The 13,542-nt window shown below is 42.0% G+C and overlaps 1 protein-coding gene across 2 annotated transcripts in view; it reads left to right on the forward strand.

Annotated features, from left to right (window-relative positions):
- The window catches only part of LOC106538476 (C-Jun-amino-terminal kinase-interacting protein 4), a 33,858-nt gene extending 21,488 nt beyond the window's left edge, over positions 1-12,370 (forward strand). For both annotated transcript variants that reach the window (XM_087713919.1, XM_087713920.1), the window contains 12 exons: positions 601-684; positions 1,814-1,867; positions 2,789-2,951; positions 4,729-4,879; positions 5,842-5,922; positions 6,043-6,110; positions 6,569-6,717; positions 7,095-7,266; positions 8,396-8,506; positions 8,593-8,712; positions 11,103-11,219; positions 11,652-12,370. In XM_087713919.1, coding sequence (XP_087570045.1) covers positions 601-684; positions 1,814-1,867; positions 2,789-2,951; positions 4,729-4,879; positions 5,842-5,922; positions 6,043-6,110; positions 6,569-6,717; positions 7,095-7,266; positions 8,396-8,506; positions 8,593-8,712; positions 11,103-11,219; positions 11,652-11,752 — 1,371 coding nt within the window. In that variant the 3' untranslated portion in view covers positions 11,753-12,370. The remainder of the gene's footprint in view (positions 1-600; positions 685-1,813; positions 1,868-2,788; positions 2,952-4,728; positions 4,880-5,841; positions 5,923-6,042; positions 6,111-6,568; positions 6,718-7,094; positions 7,267-8,395; positions 8,507-8,592; positions 8,713-11,102; positions 11,220-11,651) is intronic.
- The last annotated feature ends 1,172 nt before the right edge of the window (positions 12,371-13,542 follow it).

The raw sequence follows: 13,542 nt of genomic DNA on the forward strand, positions 1-13,542 counted from the left end.
CTCCTGACATGGGCAATGGAGGGATATCCAAGTGGAAAACAAAGTTGTGGCATTTGGTCCTTTAAGTTATACATAGTCCTTCAGTTACGGCTATAATGGAGCTGTAACAATTTTATAATCTTTTTTTGCGGTGGTTGTTAAGCAAATCACCCTGGTTATTAAGCAAATTTGCAGTTGTTGAGAGAGCTCTGCAGTTGTTAAGTGAGCTCATTGTTCACTATGGTGCCGTTTTGCCAAAAACTGAAGGGCCGGTTTTGGTCAAAAAGTCATAAAACACAATCACATGACCACGGGGCACTGCGAATAGCCATGTTGCTTAGTGCCCAAAGTGCAGTCACATGACCACAGGGCGGGGCAACTGTTGGAACTTCAGATCCGACTCCTGATCCCCTTTTTCAGGTCAGTCGTAACTTCGAACCATCACTAAGCAACCAGTCATAAGTGGAAGACGATCTGTAATTGAGGGACTGGGGGAGTGCAGTGGTATCTTAACTTTTAAACTTTTTCTTATCCAGTAAAAGTTCTACCCCCAGATGGAACCTATTTATGTTTCAGACTTGAGTTTCTGCCTGTTAAAATGGGGTTAATATTTTGCTGCAGGGCCCTGACTCACCTGCAGGAACTACCGATGTACCTGTACTTGTGCAGCTGAGAATGCTGGAACAGAAGGACCCCAGTACCAAGGTGAGGAAGCAAGCTGCCTCCAACTCATGAACAGTTGTGGGCTGAATTTTTTTTTTTTTTTTGGTTCTTTCTATTTTCCCAAATTGAAAAGGAATGGAAACTCAAGTAAATCTTAATAGAACTGGTATGAGTCATTGCGGTAGCTTGCAAACAAAAGACCTTTGTGGTAAAGGTTGTAGGAGTAAAACTAGGGAAGCCAGAGCAGAGATGATTGCAGAGAAATTAGGGGCAGATCAATCTGTGATGTGTCTGTGCTGTAATTAGTTTGGATGAGGCAGACACAGCTGATTCCGGACGATTGCAACCCCAGTCATGGTGGAGTAGAGAAAGAGGTGAAGTGGACCAGGGATTCCAAACAGTCCCCTCTGGTGCCTCTCTTGGATGATCTGCTTTGTGAATTCCTGTTCCAAGCATCTTTTTAAAAACATTTCTTTTATTAATTTTTTAAGTGTATAAAAAAAACTAAGTTAAGTTTTTACTGGTTGATTTAGTTATGGAAAGAATTAATACAGTAATTGACTTACGAGCATAGTTGGGAGCAGAATTTTGTCACTAAGCAAGGAAGTTGTTAAGATAATTGCGTCCAATTTTATAACCATTTTACCGTGGCTTTAAGCGAATTGTGTGATTCTTAAACGTATCCCGCATCCCCTTATCAAGTTTGCTAATTTTAGGGAATTGGAGACATAATCCTAGAATTTATTAAATTTGGCTAATGATTGGTCTTATTGGCGTTTTTAAACAATTGGGATATTGGATTTGATGGAATATTGAGTAATTTCTAAAATATTAAAAGACTATTGATTTAAAGGGAATAACAAACATACTGCATGAAGAAATGTTATTGAAGCTTTTAAGTACAATATGCAGGTTAAGGTTAGAAATTGGAAGACTAGGATTATGTATACCTAATTGTATTATTATTGCTAGCATTGTGTAAAAAATACATTGACCCAGTTAATACACTTCAAAATATGTATGGATGTTAAAGAAAAATTACAAATAAAACATACACACACACACACATATATATTTGTGTGCGTGTGTGAATATGTACGTGTACACACACACACACACACACACACATTTTGTGAATGAATGTCAAGATGATGCTTGTCTCTTATTGCAGCTCTGGTGTGCCGCAGCATCTGTTGGGCTGGAGCATCGAGAAACATCACAGATTGTAAGCATTGATTTCTGTCCTGACAACTTGCTCCCTTGCATGTTTGCATAACTCAGCTCCTTTCATGCTTGGGATTTCGTTATTCTGACCTTCTGTTTGGGAGTTACGGGTTGAACCTTAAGTACAACCTTCCCTGTATTGCCTGGGTGTGTTGGAATCACGACTCCCAGAATTCCCTAACTAATACGGTGTCTGAGAATTATGGCAATGATAAGAGGTGTTCTTCTAATATAATCTGGAATGGTGCCAAGTTGGGGAGTGGCTTTTTCCCCCCTTCCTTTTCCCTTCTACAACTTTGTTATTAGATGATACACGGGTAGTCCTCAATTTACAACCACAATTGAGCCTAACATTTCTGTTGCTAAGCAAGATGGTTGTTAAATGAGTTTTTATGACTTTTCCTACCACAATTGTTAAGTAAATCACATGCAGTTGTTTAGTTAGTAGCACAGTTATAAAGTGAATCTGGCTTCCCCATTAATTTTGCTTGTCAGAAGGTTGCAAAAGCCAATCACATGACCCTGGGACACAAACTGTCATAAATATGAGTCAATTGCCAAGGATTTGAATTTTGACCATGTGCCAATGGAGACGCTGCAAGGGTCATAAGTCACTTTTTTTCAGTGCCGTTGTGGTCACTAAAAGAAAGGTTGTAAGTTGAGGACTACCTGCAAACCCTTGCTATTGGACACTTCAGACCTTGAAAAGTTACATTCTCATCTGATATTTATTGTGTTTACCTGAGCAAGCACATGTTGTAGCACAGAAGACTCAGATGAGGACTGGATAGTTAGAAAAAACCATTTGTGTAAGATTTCCCATCAGTTTACCTAAGATTTTCAGATTAGGATCTTCAGTTGGATCGAAGATGGGAAGATGAGTGCCTGCCTTTTCCTGACCCTTCTCTTCATTTCCTTTCAGGGTAACCCCCATTGCAGTTCTTCCGGCAGCTCTCAGCTATGGGTGGCTGCTGGGACCCACTCCGCTAGTGAAGTGACTCTCTTCAATGCCCCCAATACTAACCAGCTCCTGGAACACTTCGTGCTGCCTGGAATTCATGTCCTCTCCATGGCTTGTGTGCCTGGTCAGTGAGACAAAGGACAGGTGGACAATTGGGAGGTGGGATTTGAGAAACTGTCAGAAGGAGCAAGGAGGAGAGTACGGGATTCTGTGGTCCAAATACCCAGAGTGAGACACTTCCTGTGAGCTCAGGAGAACTTGGGTATTAACTAGGGTCAAAACGTTCAGCCATTTTTTGATGGAGAGTTTGGGGATTAAGACAATGGAAACATTGCTGGGGATGTTGGGGAATTTAAGAGGCATAATGGATACCAGTCTATTAACATCCTTTTGCTTGCCATTTCCAACTCAGATATTGATTCTACCCAACTGGAGTTTTTTAGGGGCTACAGTTTGATCTGAGTTATATGCATATCTTGAGTGGGGATCAATCTTCATAGAAAGGGTCTCTCCAGGTTCATTTTCACAATTATTTGAGTTAATTGCAAGCGCGTTCTCTGCAGTGTTATAATTAATTGAATTATAAACTCACCAAAGGGGATGGGTTTTGAAACATTGTAAGCCATGGCCAACTAAACTTTGTGTATTGTACAAATGGGTCAGCTGGACTTGAGGTGATCTGGTTGAACCTGTTATGCAAATTCAGCCAAAGTAAGAATGGGCATAATTTACATGCAACTTTCAGTTCTTTTACTTGGCACAATAGTAATAGCCCTTAGACTTATATACTGCACCATAGTGCTTTACAGCCATCACTAAATGGTTTACAGTCAGTATATTGCCCCAACAATTTGGGTCCTCATTTTACCAATCTTGGAAGGACGGAAGGTGAGAACCATGAGCCTGCTGAGATTCGAACTGCCAAACTGCTGGCAGTCAGCAGAAGTAGCCTGCAGTACTGCACTCATTACTGTGCCACCGCCACTTAAATAATTGGAGGGACTTATTTGTGTTGGTTGTTTGACTTAGACGTATGAATTTAAAGTAGCTTTGAGTTTCAAATCTCAACATAACCTATTTTGGAAGAAAACTATCTCAGCCAGGGAGTCTGAAAAGCCAAAGAATTGCTTTTAATCCATATGGGCACCACTTAGCTCCATGTAGTTGATGTAAGACAGGCTCTATATCAAAAGAGTCTAACACTTTCTTCCAATGAGATTTTTCTAGATTCATTCTTTCATTATTTAGTGCTTTGTGGACTTTTATTTATGTTTATTCTCAAACTTAGACATGTCTTCATGCCTAAACCATATAAAGAACAGTTGCTGGAATTGGGCATGCTGGTTTAATAAAAAGAAGTACTGGGGTGACATGATAGCAGGGTTCCAATATTTCAGAGTTTGCCACAAAGAAGAGGGAATCAAGCTATTCTCCAAAGCACCTAAAGACAGAACAAGAAGCAATGGGTGGAAACTGATCAAGAAGAGAAACAGTCTAGAACTAAGAAGAAATATCCTGACAGTTAGAATGGTTAATTAGTGGAACAGCTTGTCTCTAGAAGTTGTAAGTGCTCCAATACCGGAAGTTTTTAAGAAGAGATTGGACGGCATTTGTCTTAAATGATATAAAGTTTCTGCCTAAGCAGGGGGTTGGCCTAGAAGACCTCCAAGGTCCCTCCCAACTCTGTTATTCTATTTTATACATGTCCCTGAAAAAGAGAATGGCCTGGGAGATGAAGTCCACCCATCTTAAAAGTTGCTGAAATTAGGAAACACTGGTCTAGTTGCTTTGAAAAAGCCTCAGACTAGTTGTGAGATTTCAAAACAAGATTCCAATGTGTTGTGGGTTCCTGATAGATAAGCATTCCTTTCCTTAATGTTGCTTTCCCTCTTCTTCTGTAGGCCTGACAGCACCTGTTGATGAAAAGCCAGTGGTAAAGCCAGAGATCCTCGAAGACCCTTTGGCACCCCGAACTGACAGTGATGAAGAAACAAGGGAAATGGAGGCAGTTGGAACAGGACCCACTGTCTGGATTGGAACCCAGGAAGGCTGGTAATGGAAGTCAAAGTGGGGAAGAAATGAAGGTGTCTGATATGCCATTCTTGCCTATGTTGCTTCAGGCAGCGTCTGGCTCTTCCTGTCCTCCTCTCCTCCTACCTATTTCTTCTTGTTGCTACTGTTACTCTGTAATTCTACCTGCTATCCTGAGGAGGGAACTGTCATTCTGGGGAGAAGATAAAGCTCACCTGCTTTTACAGCTGGTCCTTGATTTATGACCATAATTGGGACTGGAACCTCAATCACTAAGTGATGTGGTTGTTAAGTGAGTCACGCTCAATATTACAAACCTTTTTACTGCAGTCATTAAGCAAGTCACCATGGCCATTAAATAAATCATGTCATTATGTGAACCTGGCTTCCTTCATTGACTTTGTTAGTCAAAAATCCTTCAAGAAGCTCACCAATCATAGGTGTGAGGACTAGTTGTAAGTTTTCAGTGCCACTGTAACTTCAAATAACCAGTAAATGAATGGTCATCCATCAAGAACCGCCTGCACAATGAATATACCCAATACAGTAATGGAACTGTGATAGCAGAGATTTTAATGCTGTCTCCCAATTATGAAGAGTTAATGAATAGCTATGTATGTGATGGCTCACTGGTTAAAGATACCAAGCTGGTCAGCTGGAAGGCTGACAGCCCATGCTCAAGACCCCAGCATTGTGAGACGGGGTGAGCCCTGGCTCCTGCCCTCCTAGCAGTTCGAAAGCTTGCAAATGTGAGTAGATAAATAGGTACCATTTCAGTGGGAAGGTAAGAGTATTCCATGCATCTCAGCATTCTGCACACCTAGAATGCAACACAACTGGACAGGAGAATACTTTACTTTTAATGAATGGGAAGCTAGGCGTCCCAGCTGAAACTGGCATTGTGCTAGTGGCAGGGTTGGGTGGAGGGGTCTAATAATTCTGTTGGATATTTCTCTTATTTCTGCTATCTCTTTGTTTTACAGTATCTATATTCATTCCACTGCGACTGACTGGCGACATTGCCAAGGCAAAATATGTTTGAAGGAGGCTGTCCATTGTATTGTGTGAGTATGCAGCTCTTGCCCAATGGCTGAAAACTGTGTATCCTCGGTGGAAACTGCCCGTCTTCCCATTCTAGTGCTAGTAATACATGCCTGTGTATTATTCTACCCTGTCTTCTCCAGGCATACCCAAGGCCGCGTTGTAGCTGCCCTTGCTGATGGATCTCTGGCTATATTCCATCGGAATGCAGGTAGGTCCTGCTGCTTGGATTCCTTCCCTCTCCATCTCTCCTAGGGTTGAGACCTCCTTAATTTCTTGATGAGAGAGAATGCCTAGAGGCTAGGAAAGTAACACAAGGGTGAATAATCATAAATAATCAAGAGACAGAACGTGAATCCATTGACGGCCTGTCTTACAAATAGCAGTGAAGCCCAGCTAGCAAGAAATATGGGAAGAAGCATTTCCAAGAGATTTTGTCTTAAGAAACTCATTGCAAATGAGGGCTGGAAATTCTTGATGTTTCCAAGATTCTGTAGTTACCCAAAGACTTGCATGAAATATACCTTACTGAAGTCTCTGTAGATCTTGCTTCCTAGATTTTGCCCAGTTTATGTGGGTCATTGACACTTATTTATTTATTTATTCAACTGATATGCTGCCCAAGGTGACTCTGGGCAGCTTAAAGTATAATAACTTGTATTTTCTTAGATCGCAACTGGGAACTGCGCTCCCCACGCCTGGTTCAATTGGGACGGCCACGGCGCTCCATTCGTTGCATCATCCCTGTGTTTAATTGGCTGTGGTGTGGCTATGGTAACCGAATCTATGTGCTGGATCCTCGGACCGCTCGCATTCAGGTGAGCCTATTGAGACAGGAGGCCCTTACTAGAAGCTGTGGAAGCCAAGAGGTTGTCCAGTGGAAAACTCAGATGGGGCTGGAAGAGATTCAAGTCACTGGAATCCTCTGCATCTATGTTCTTAGTAGAATTTTGATCATGTGATCATGGGGAAGTTGCAACGGTCATAAATGTGAAAAACAGTCACAAGTCACTTTTTTCAGTGCCTTTGTAACTTTGAATGGTCACTAAATGGCTGGTTGTAAGTCGAGGACTACCAGTATACAAGAGTCCTTGCCCAACCAACAGGCCATAGACTTCCTGCACCCACGCCAGAGAAAATTGGCATGCCTGTCATTTGAATCTCCCTCCCTGCCACCAATATGTTTTCCTTCCAGCGATACTTTGAAGTGACTTCGCACCCTGAAAGCCATGTCCGGCACATGGCAGCAGCTGGTGGTGGCATCTGGATCTCAGTCCGCCTGGAGACCACTCTGCGTCTTCTCCATGCGGAGACAGGGCAGCCATTGCAGGAAGTGGAACTGGAGCCCTTCATTAGTCGCACATTTGGTGAGTGGCTGTAGGAGAAGGAGTGGCAGAACCTGGAAGTGGAGTTAAAAGAGCGATCAGCCTAGAATCCCTGTGTAGCCACAAGTGAACTAAGTCCCACTCCCATGATGTCTATTAACCCATATCGAACTCCAAGCAGGTGCTAATTGTTGAGAAGACTCCTGTGTATAGGCATGATTAGCAATAAATCAGTTTAATTGAAACTTCAGGTGGACTTGATCTTTTCTGCCTAACTGGGTCAGGAACCAGAGGGCACCCAAAGGCAGGATCTTGGACATTGCAGAACAGTGTTTCTCAACCTTGGGAACTTTAAGACAGGTGGACTGTAACTCCCAAAATTCCGCAGCCAGCCATGAATTCTGGGAGTTGAAGTCTACACCTCTTAAATTCTGGTTGAGAAACGCTTTGGCAAAGGGTGGGGAGGAGTAAGTCAGGCAGGACATGATCTGCAAGTGCTCTGGTTTCTGGAAGAATATGAGGAACTGGAGGGGTTATTGCAGGATCAGAAATTTTTATAGAAAGCTCCTTAGCTATTGTGGACTCCATTTCCCAGATCGTCTGTTGTAGGTAGAACCAGCATTAGGTCCTTCAAATATCACAAAAGGACAGCCCCCAGCACTCCTTCCTGTGGCCCATGTTGACTGGGGCTGTTTTGCAATACTTGGAGAGGCACAGGGTCCCTAATGCCTATGTCCATTCTTGTCATAAATCACGTGTGGATCTAGACAGGGGTTCTGGTTTGAGATGCCCATTGGAAATCAGATGGCATTTAACTCTAGATGATGGACAAGATGGAGGAGGAGGGAGGGAGGGAGGAAGGAAGGGAAGGAAGTCAGACAAGGAAGAAAGGGAAGAAAGAAAAGAAACAAACAAAAAAAAGAGAAAAAGAAAAAGAAGGAAGCTTGGATGGCCTTCTCCTGCTTGGTGCTCAGGTCGGAGTGCACAACCTTCAGAATTCCCAGTCATGATGGGATGTGCCTCAACACCTCTGAGGGGTCCTTGATGTTCTCTGAACTTGGTTGCTTTCTTGCAATTGTTTCATTACCCAAACTAAGTAACATCATCAGTGTTAGTCTATGAAGTATATACAAGCTCATCCTTGCTTTTCCTTCCTCTCTTTCTCTTCCAGGGCCCAGCAGTGTTAGCTTAGCCTTGAACATCTCAGCTCTCAGTGCTTTTGGAAAGCGGCTATGGGTTGGCACATCCGGTGGCACCATTATCTCTGTGCCTTTTGTCTCTGGTAAGCAAACAAGTCTCCTTCTGATTGTGGGAAAATGCATAGCTGCACTGTTTAGTTCTGAGGTGGCTTTTCCGGTTTCTCTGCAGAATTTTCTGAAAGCGTGAAGACTTCTCCCTCTGCTGGTATCCCTTTGTGTGCTATGGAGCAAGCCCAGATCAGCTACCATGGGCACCGTGATGCTGTCCGTTTCTTTGTCTCTGTCCCAGGTAGTTTGCAAGAAATGTCGGAAACCCGTTTCTTGATTTTTCAGGAAGAGCCTTGTGCATGACAGTTTGGCAGAATATGACAAGTTTCTTCCCTGAGATGTTTACAGATTTTTCCCGGCATGGGAAAAACAACAGAGGTGGAGGAAGGAAGTGGGGGCTGTGATAAACAAAGCATTCATGTCAGCATCTTGGCTGGGAATTTTTGGAAGTTGAAACCAAGTGGAGGCAGAAAATGCTAAATTCAGTGAGATCGGATTCATGTATATTAAAGTTTAAATCAACAAAATAGATATATATATCCCTTTACCCCCAGATAGAGTGGAACCTTTAAAATAGTAACTATGTTTTAAATGAACGGAATGGAACTACAGTGGTTGGCTGATATGATGTCTTGTTTTGCTGGGCAGCAGGTTGTGGGTCTTTAATCACTGTTAGCGAAGGGTGTGGATTCTGCCATTGAGTAAGGGTTACATCCTGATTTTCTCCAATTCTGACTCATGGGTGGGGCAGCAAAAGATAGGATTCTAAACAGTAGCTTCTAACAATTTGCTTTTTTTTTAATGGACTGGGTACTTGATTTGTTTATTTTGGGCACATCTGTGACCACAGATATAACACATGGCCAGATTGGCAGAGGCAACTAGAAAGTCCATATTATTTAATTTATAGGCAAATTAATCTTTTCTTTGCCTTCTGTTTGGAAGAAATCTAACCTGCCTCATGGTGAATAGCGTGGATTTCCACATTGGTTGCAGAGAAGGTTGCCCTCCCCTGTGGCCCTATAAAAGTGCAAGCTAATACTGTATTTTTTCTGGCTAATAATGTTTAATGGCCTTATTTACCAAACAGTTTTGATATACTACCTTCATTAGCTTTTATTCCAGGGTTATTCACAATACAAGTTAAAAAAACACACTAAAAGAGCTAAAAAATCAATAAAACACCTAAACTAAATAACAATTAGAAGAAGTAGAATGAAGCAGTTCATTTTCTGTTTAAGTTTTAGTTCCTCTCATTGCCTAAAATGCAACTCATTAAAATACATTAAAAAACCCAAGTTAGCCAGAGCTCTAAAATACAAGTTAAGTGGGTGTGTTATTTATTTATTGGGTCATAGACCAAAAGACCATCTATCCTATCATACAGCAAGAAGACATTTTTAATAAAAGAAAGATGCAGGTACCATAGATCATATAAACAGAGAAAACATCAGATAAATAGTAAAAATGACTGGAAGAGAAAGGAGAATAGGAAAGAGAGGGCATATGTGGATGAGTCCAATCCAATGTTTGTCACTGTTAGAGAATTTAAGATAAACTTCAATTTCCAGAATTCTCCAGCCAGCATTTTCTGGGAGTTGAACTCCATACATCTTAAAGATTGAAAAACACTGGACTAATCTAGCAGGAATACCTAGAACTTAAGGTAAATTTTAAAAAGTTATAAACTACAAAAAGACATAGAAAAAATAATTTAAAAGGAAGAGGGAAAGATAGTGAGAAAGCAATTTTGGCAATACACACAAAAGTGGGGACAGAATAGAAAGCCTTTCTATAGAAAGTTATAGAAAAACATAACTTCTGACTTTCTTTTGTAGATACAAATATGAAATACAATGACCTTTTGAAGTAGGGTAAACCATAGCGCACTGTACTTCCCTAGTTGTAAACAGGTCCTCGTCATCACATCCCAAAGTTAAAATTCTGTTTCTTTCAGTTTCAAGCAAAATATCCAAGAGTGTTTTCCAAACAGAAATGAAACCAGAATGAAGTATTTTCTTTAATCAGCCCAGTCAATTTTTCCCTCTCCGCCAACTCCATTAATTTCACCATCTATTCTTCCATTATAGATACTGTATATGTGAATCCTTTCATCTCTGTGCTTAAAGTAACCTTGTGGCTGTTATCATTTATTATAACTTTGCTCTTATATATGACCAAAACAGCAATAACAAGATCAGAAGCCATTCTTTTCGAATCTCCTCTTCTTCTACTTGTAGCTGTAGGTAGTCCTTGACTTAAGACTACAATTGAGCCCAATGATTATAAGGGTGAAAAGCAGTCATAAGTCACTTTTTTCAACTTTGAAGGGTCACTAAATGAACTGTTGTATGTTAAGGACTACCTGTACTATGGGGCAGAATTTTGTGCCTTTTGGGGTGCTGAATTGATCTCTCAAAAAAATTGATTTCAAATTGAGGCTAATCAAAATGTTTGTTGATGAGATTTATTCTAAGCACCACATGTGACTGAGGGATAAAGGTGTCCTCCCTTAGCCGTGCCCTGAAAGGATGCTATTTCTATCCAGGATGGGTTTGGAAATCATTATTATCATTTCAGTTTTGGTGCCTTTAGGATTCAAATAGCTCTGACTGCTTTTCATTCTTCTAGGATATGTGGCTCCATCTGCTGAAGAAAACCTCAAGGATTCGCACAGTCAAGAGAAACCAAGCAAACCTTGCAGCTTGGTGCTAAGTGGAGGGGAAGGGTATATTAATCTCCGGATAGGTAAGCAAGGATGGAGAAACTACTGTGGTCCAGGGCTGAGTCAGTTTCAGTTCCGGTCCCTTGGCCAATGGCAAGAGATGGTGGGGTGCTGTAATCCAAAAATTAACACATCTTGGGGGAAAACAGGATTGGGATTTCTTTATAAAGAAAAATCCTCCTTGATACCAACATAAGAGAATATTTGTAGCTCAGGGTTGAAATAAGGGATCTTTGGTGCTCTCTGAGGGTGGTTTTCTTACAGATGTTTCATTATCCAACTAAGTAACATCATCAGCTCTAGAAGGAAGTGGGATTTGCTTTCTGTTTATATATTAGTGGTTTTCCCTGTCGGTGTTAGTGGGAGTGTTTTTGGTGGTTTGTTGATAGTCCTTTGGTATGCTTGCAGTAGACCCGATGTCTTTTCATGTGGCCACTGTTTTCCTCCATGTCTAGGAGACAACTCTGATAAGCACTACGGTGACCTACTACACCCGAACCCACGCCTCCGTCGAGCCGAGAGGAGCCATCTCATTGTCTGGCAGGTGCAGGACTGAGGTCACAATTGTGGACACTTGGGACACAATGTTTCTGCCTGGGAGGGAATGACACAGCTGCCAGATAGTGGCATTGTCTTCCCCTTGATGTTTCCTGCTCTCTTCCCTCACTCAGGTGGTTTCGCAGAATTGAGATCAAAACTTTTTTACCTTTTGAGACTGGTGATGGGGAAAAGCCACTGGAACTCTGGAATCTGTTTGTTGAACGGGCTTGGTGAAGAGAACATCTGGTGCATCCTTGGATCCTCCCTTCACTTTATATCATTCTTTCCATTCTTTCATACAGGAGGATAGGCAGCTTGCATTATAGACTGAACCCCTTCAAATCCTGCTTTTATTGCTCACGACACCCTCTGTTTACAAAGAATAACAGGGTACCTCTTGCTGGCCAGGTGCTTGGAAGTTGATAGCCACAAATTGTCTAGTACTGATGGGGTTTGAAGGCAGAGCTTCCAAACAATTGGGAGTCTAAACTGCCAAAAACTGGGAAATAAATCTGGAAGACAAGCAGCACCCGCATTGGTTAAAGTTAAGATCCTCTCCTTCCTTTCCGCCTCCCCGACTTGACTGTGATTGAAACCAATGCTTTTCTACTTTAGTAAATGTGGATCTTCAGGACTAGAACTGGTGAAACCTGTTGATATAAGCTGCTGTATTACTCAAAGAGACATCAAGAGGAAGCTTCCTTGTCCTTGCTCTGGGATTACTACAGGGATTGGTCCTTCTCCTCCCCCTTTGCCCCTTGGAGTTAACCAAATCCTGGCCAGAACTCTGGAAAAATGCATTTGCTTCAAAACAGACAGATACACACACAGAGAGAAATAGACAGATGGACAGACAGACAGACACACACACTGTTTAATTTCTCAGGGCTTATTTAACTCTCCAGGAATTGAGTCTTTAAAGGAGCATCTCTCTTTGTGGGTTGGTTTCACAATAAAGCTATTGTTATTCTTATTCCTGCTGTGGCTGGTATTATGGTGCTACTACTGTTCTGATCCTCTCCTTGCTTAGGGATTGCATTTAGAGGCTTTACCCATGGCAGAAGATAAAATTCCTCACAAAAGACAGCAGGAGGCTTGTCCGAAAGGTGCTTTTTCAAGAGGCAACTGGACTCCCTTGTTTCTCTTTGAAGAGGTTTCACTTCTCATCCAAGAAGCTTCTTCAGCTTCACGTCTTCAAATAAAAACAAGGAAGTCCATTTTTTTCCTGTGCGCTGCTTGGAGAGTCCAAGCATGGGTTAAATTAGTCTGGTTACCCAAGGACTGAGTTCAAATTCTTTGGCCACGCCTCCTGATCCTCCTTAAGGCCAGATTTTTAACTCAGTCTGGCCCAGTCAGGACTAATTTTACTATGCTCCAGCTGTTTGCTTTAATTAACTCGGCTTGGAGTCTCCAAATTATACACAAGTTTTTCCTATTTTGGTTTTTTTTTTTCATGTGTTCCTTTTTTTCTTTTGAGGATTGTTGGAGTGATTTCTTTGTTTCTTTTTCTGCAATTAACTCCAAGGTGAGAGAGTGGGGAGCGAGCTGGGGTGGGGAGTGCTGGCCTTCCGTGTCGCTAGGACTGGAGGCTGGGCACTTGATTGACCCGCTTTGGGGGCAAAAGCGCCTGGAACCGCTTCCCTGGGCTTGGATTTAAAGTGCCGGCTCAGGAGAGGTTTTTTTTGCGGCGATTGCTGAGGCAGCTGCCATCTTGAATCACACACACATACACTCTTTCGGCTCGCAGCACCCTACAAGCCTCCGCTTGGCACGCTTTTTGGGCGCCGTCAGTCTGACCAGCTCGGC

This window comes from Thamnophis sirtalis, unplaced genomic scaffold (assembly GCF_051295495.1).
Source record: "Thamnophis sirtalis isolate CommonGarterSnake01/CBP01778 unplaced genomic scaffold, rThaSir2_p1.2 scaffold_4, whole genome shotgun sequence".
NCBI lineage: Eukaryota > Metazoa > Chordata > Lepidosauria > Squamata > Natricidae > Thamnophis > Thamnophis sirtalis.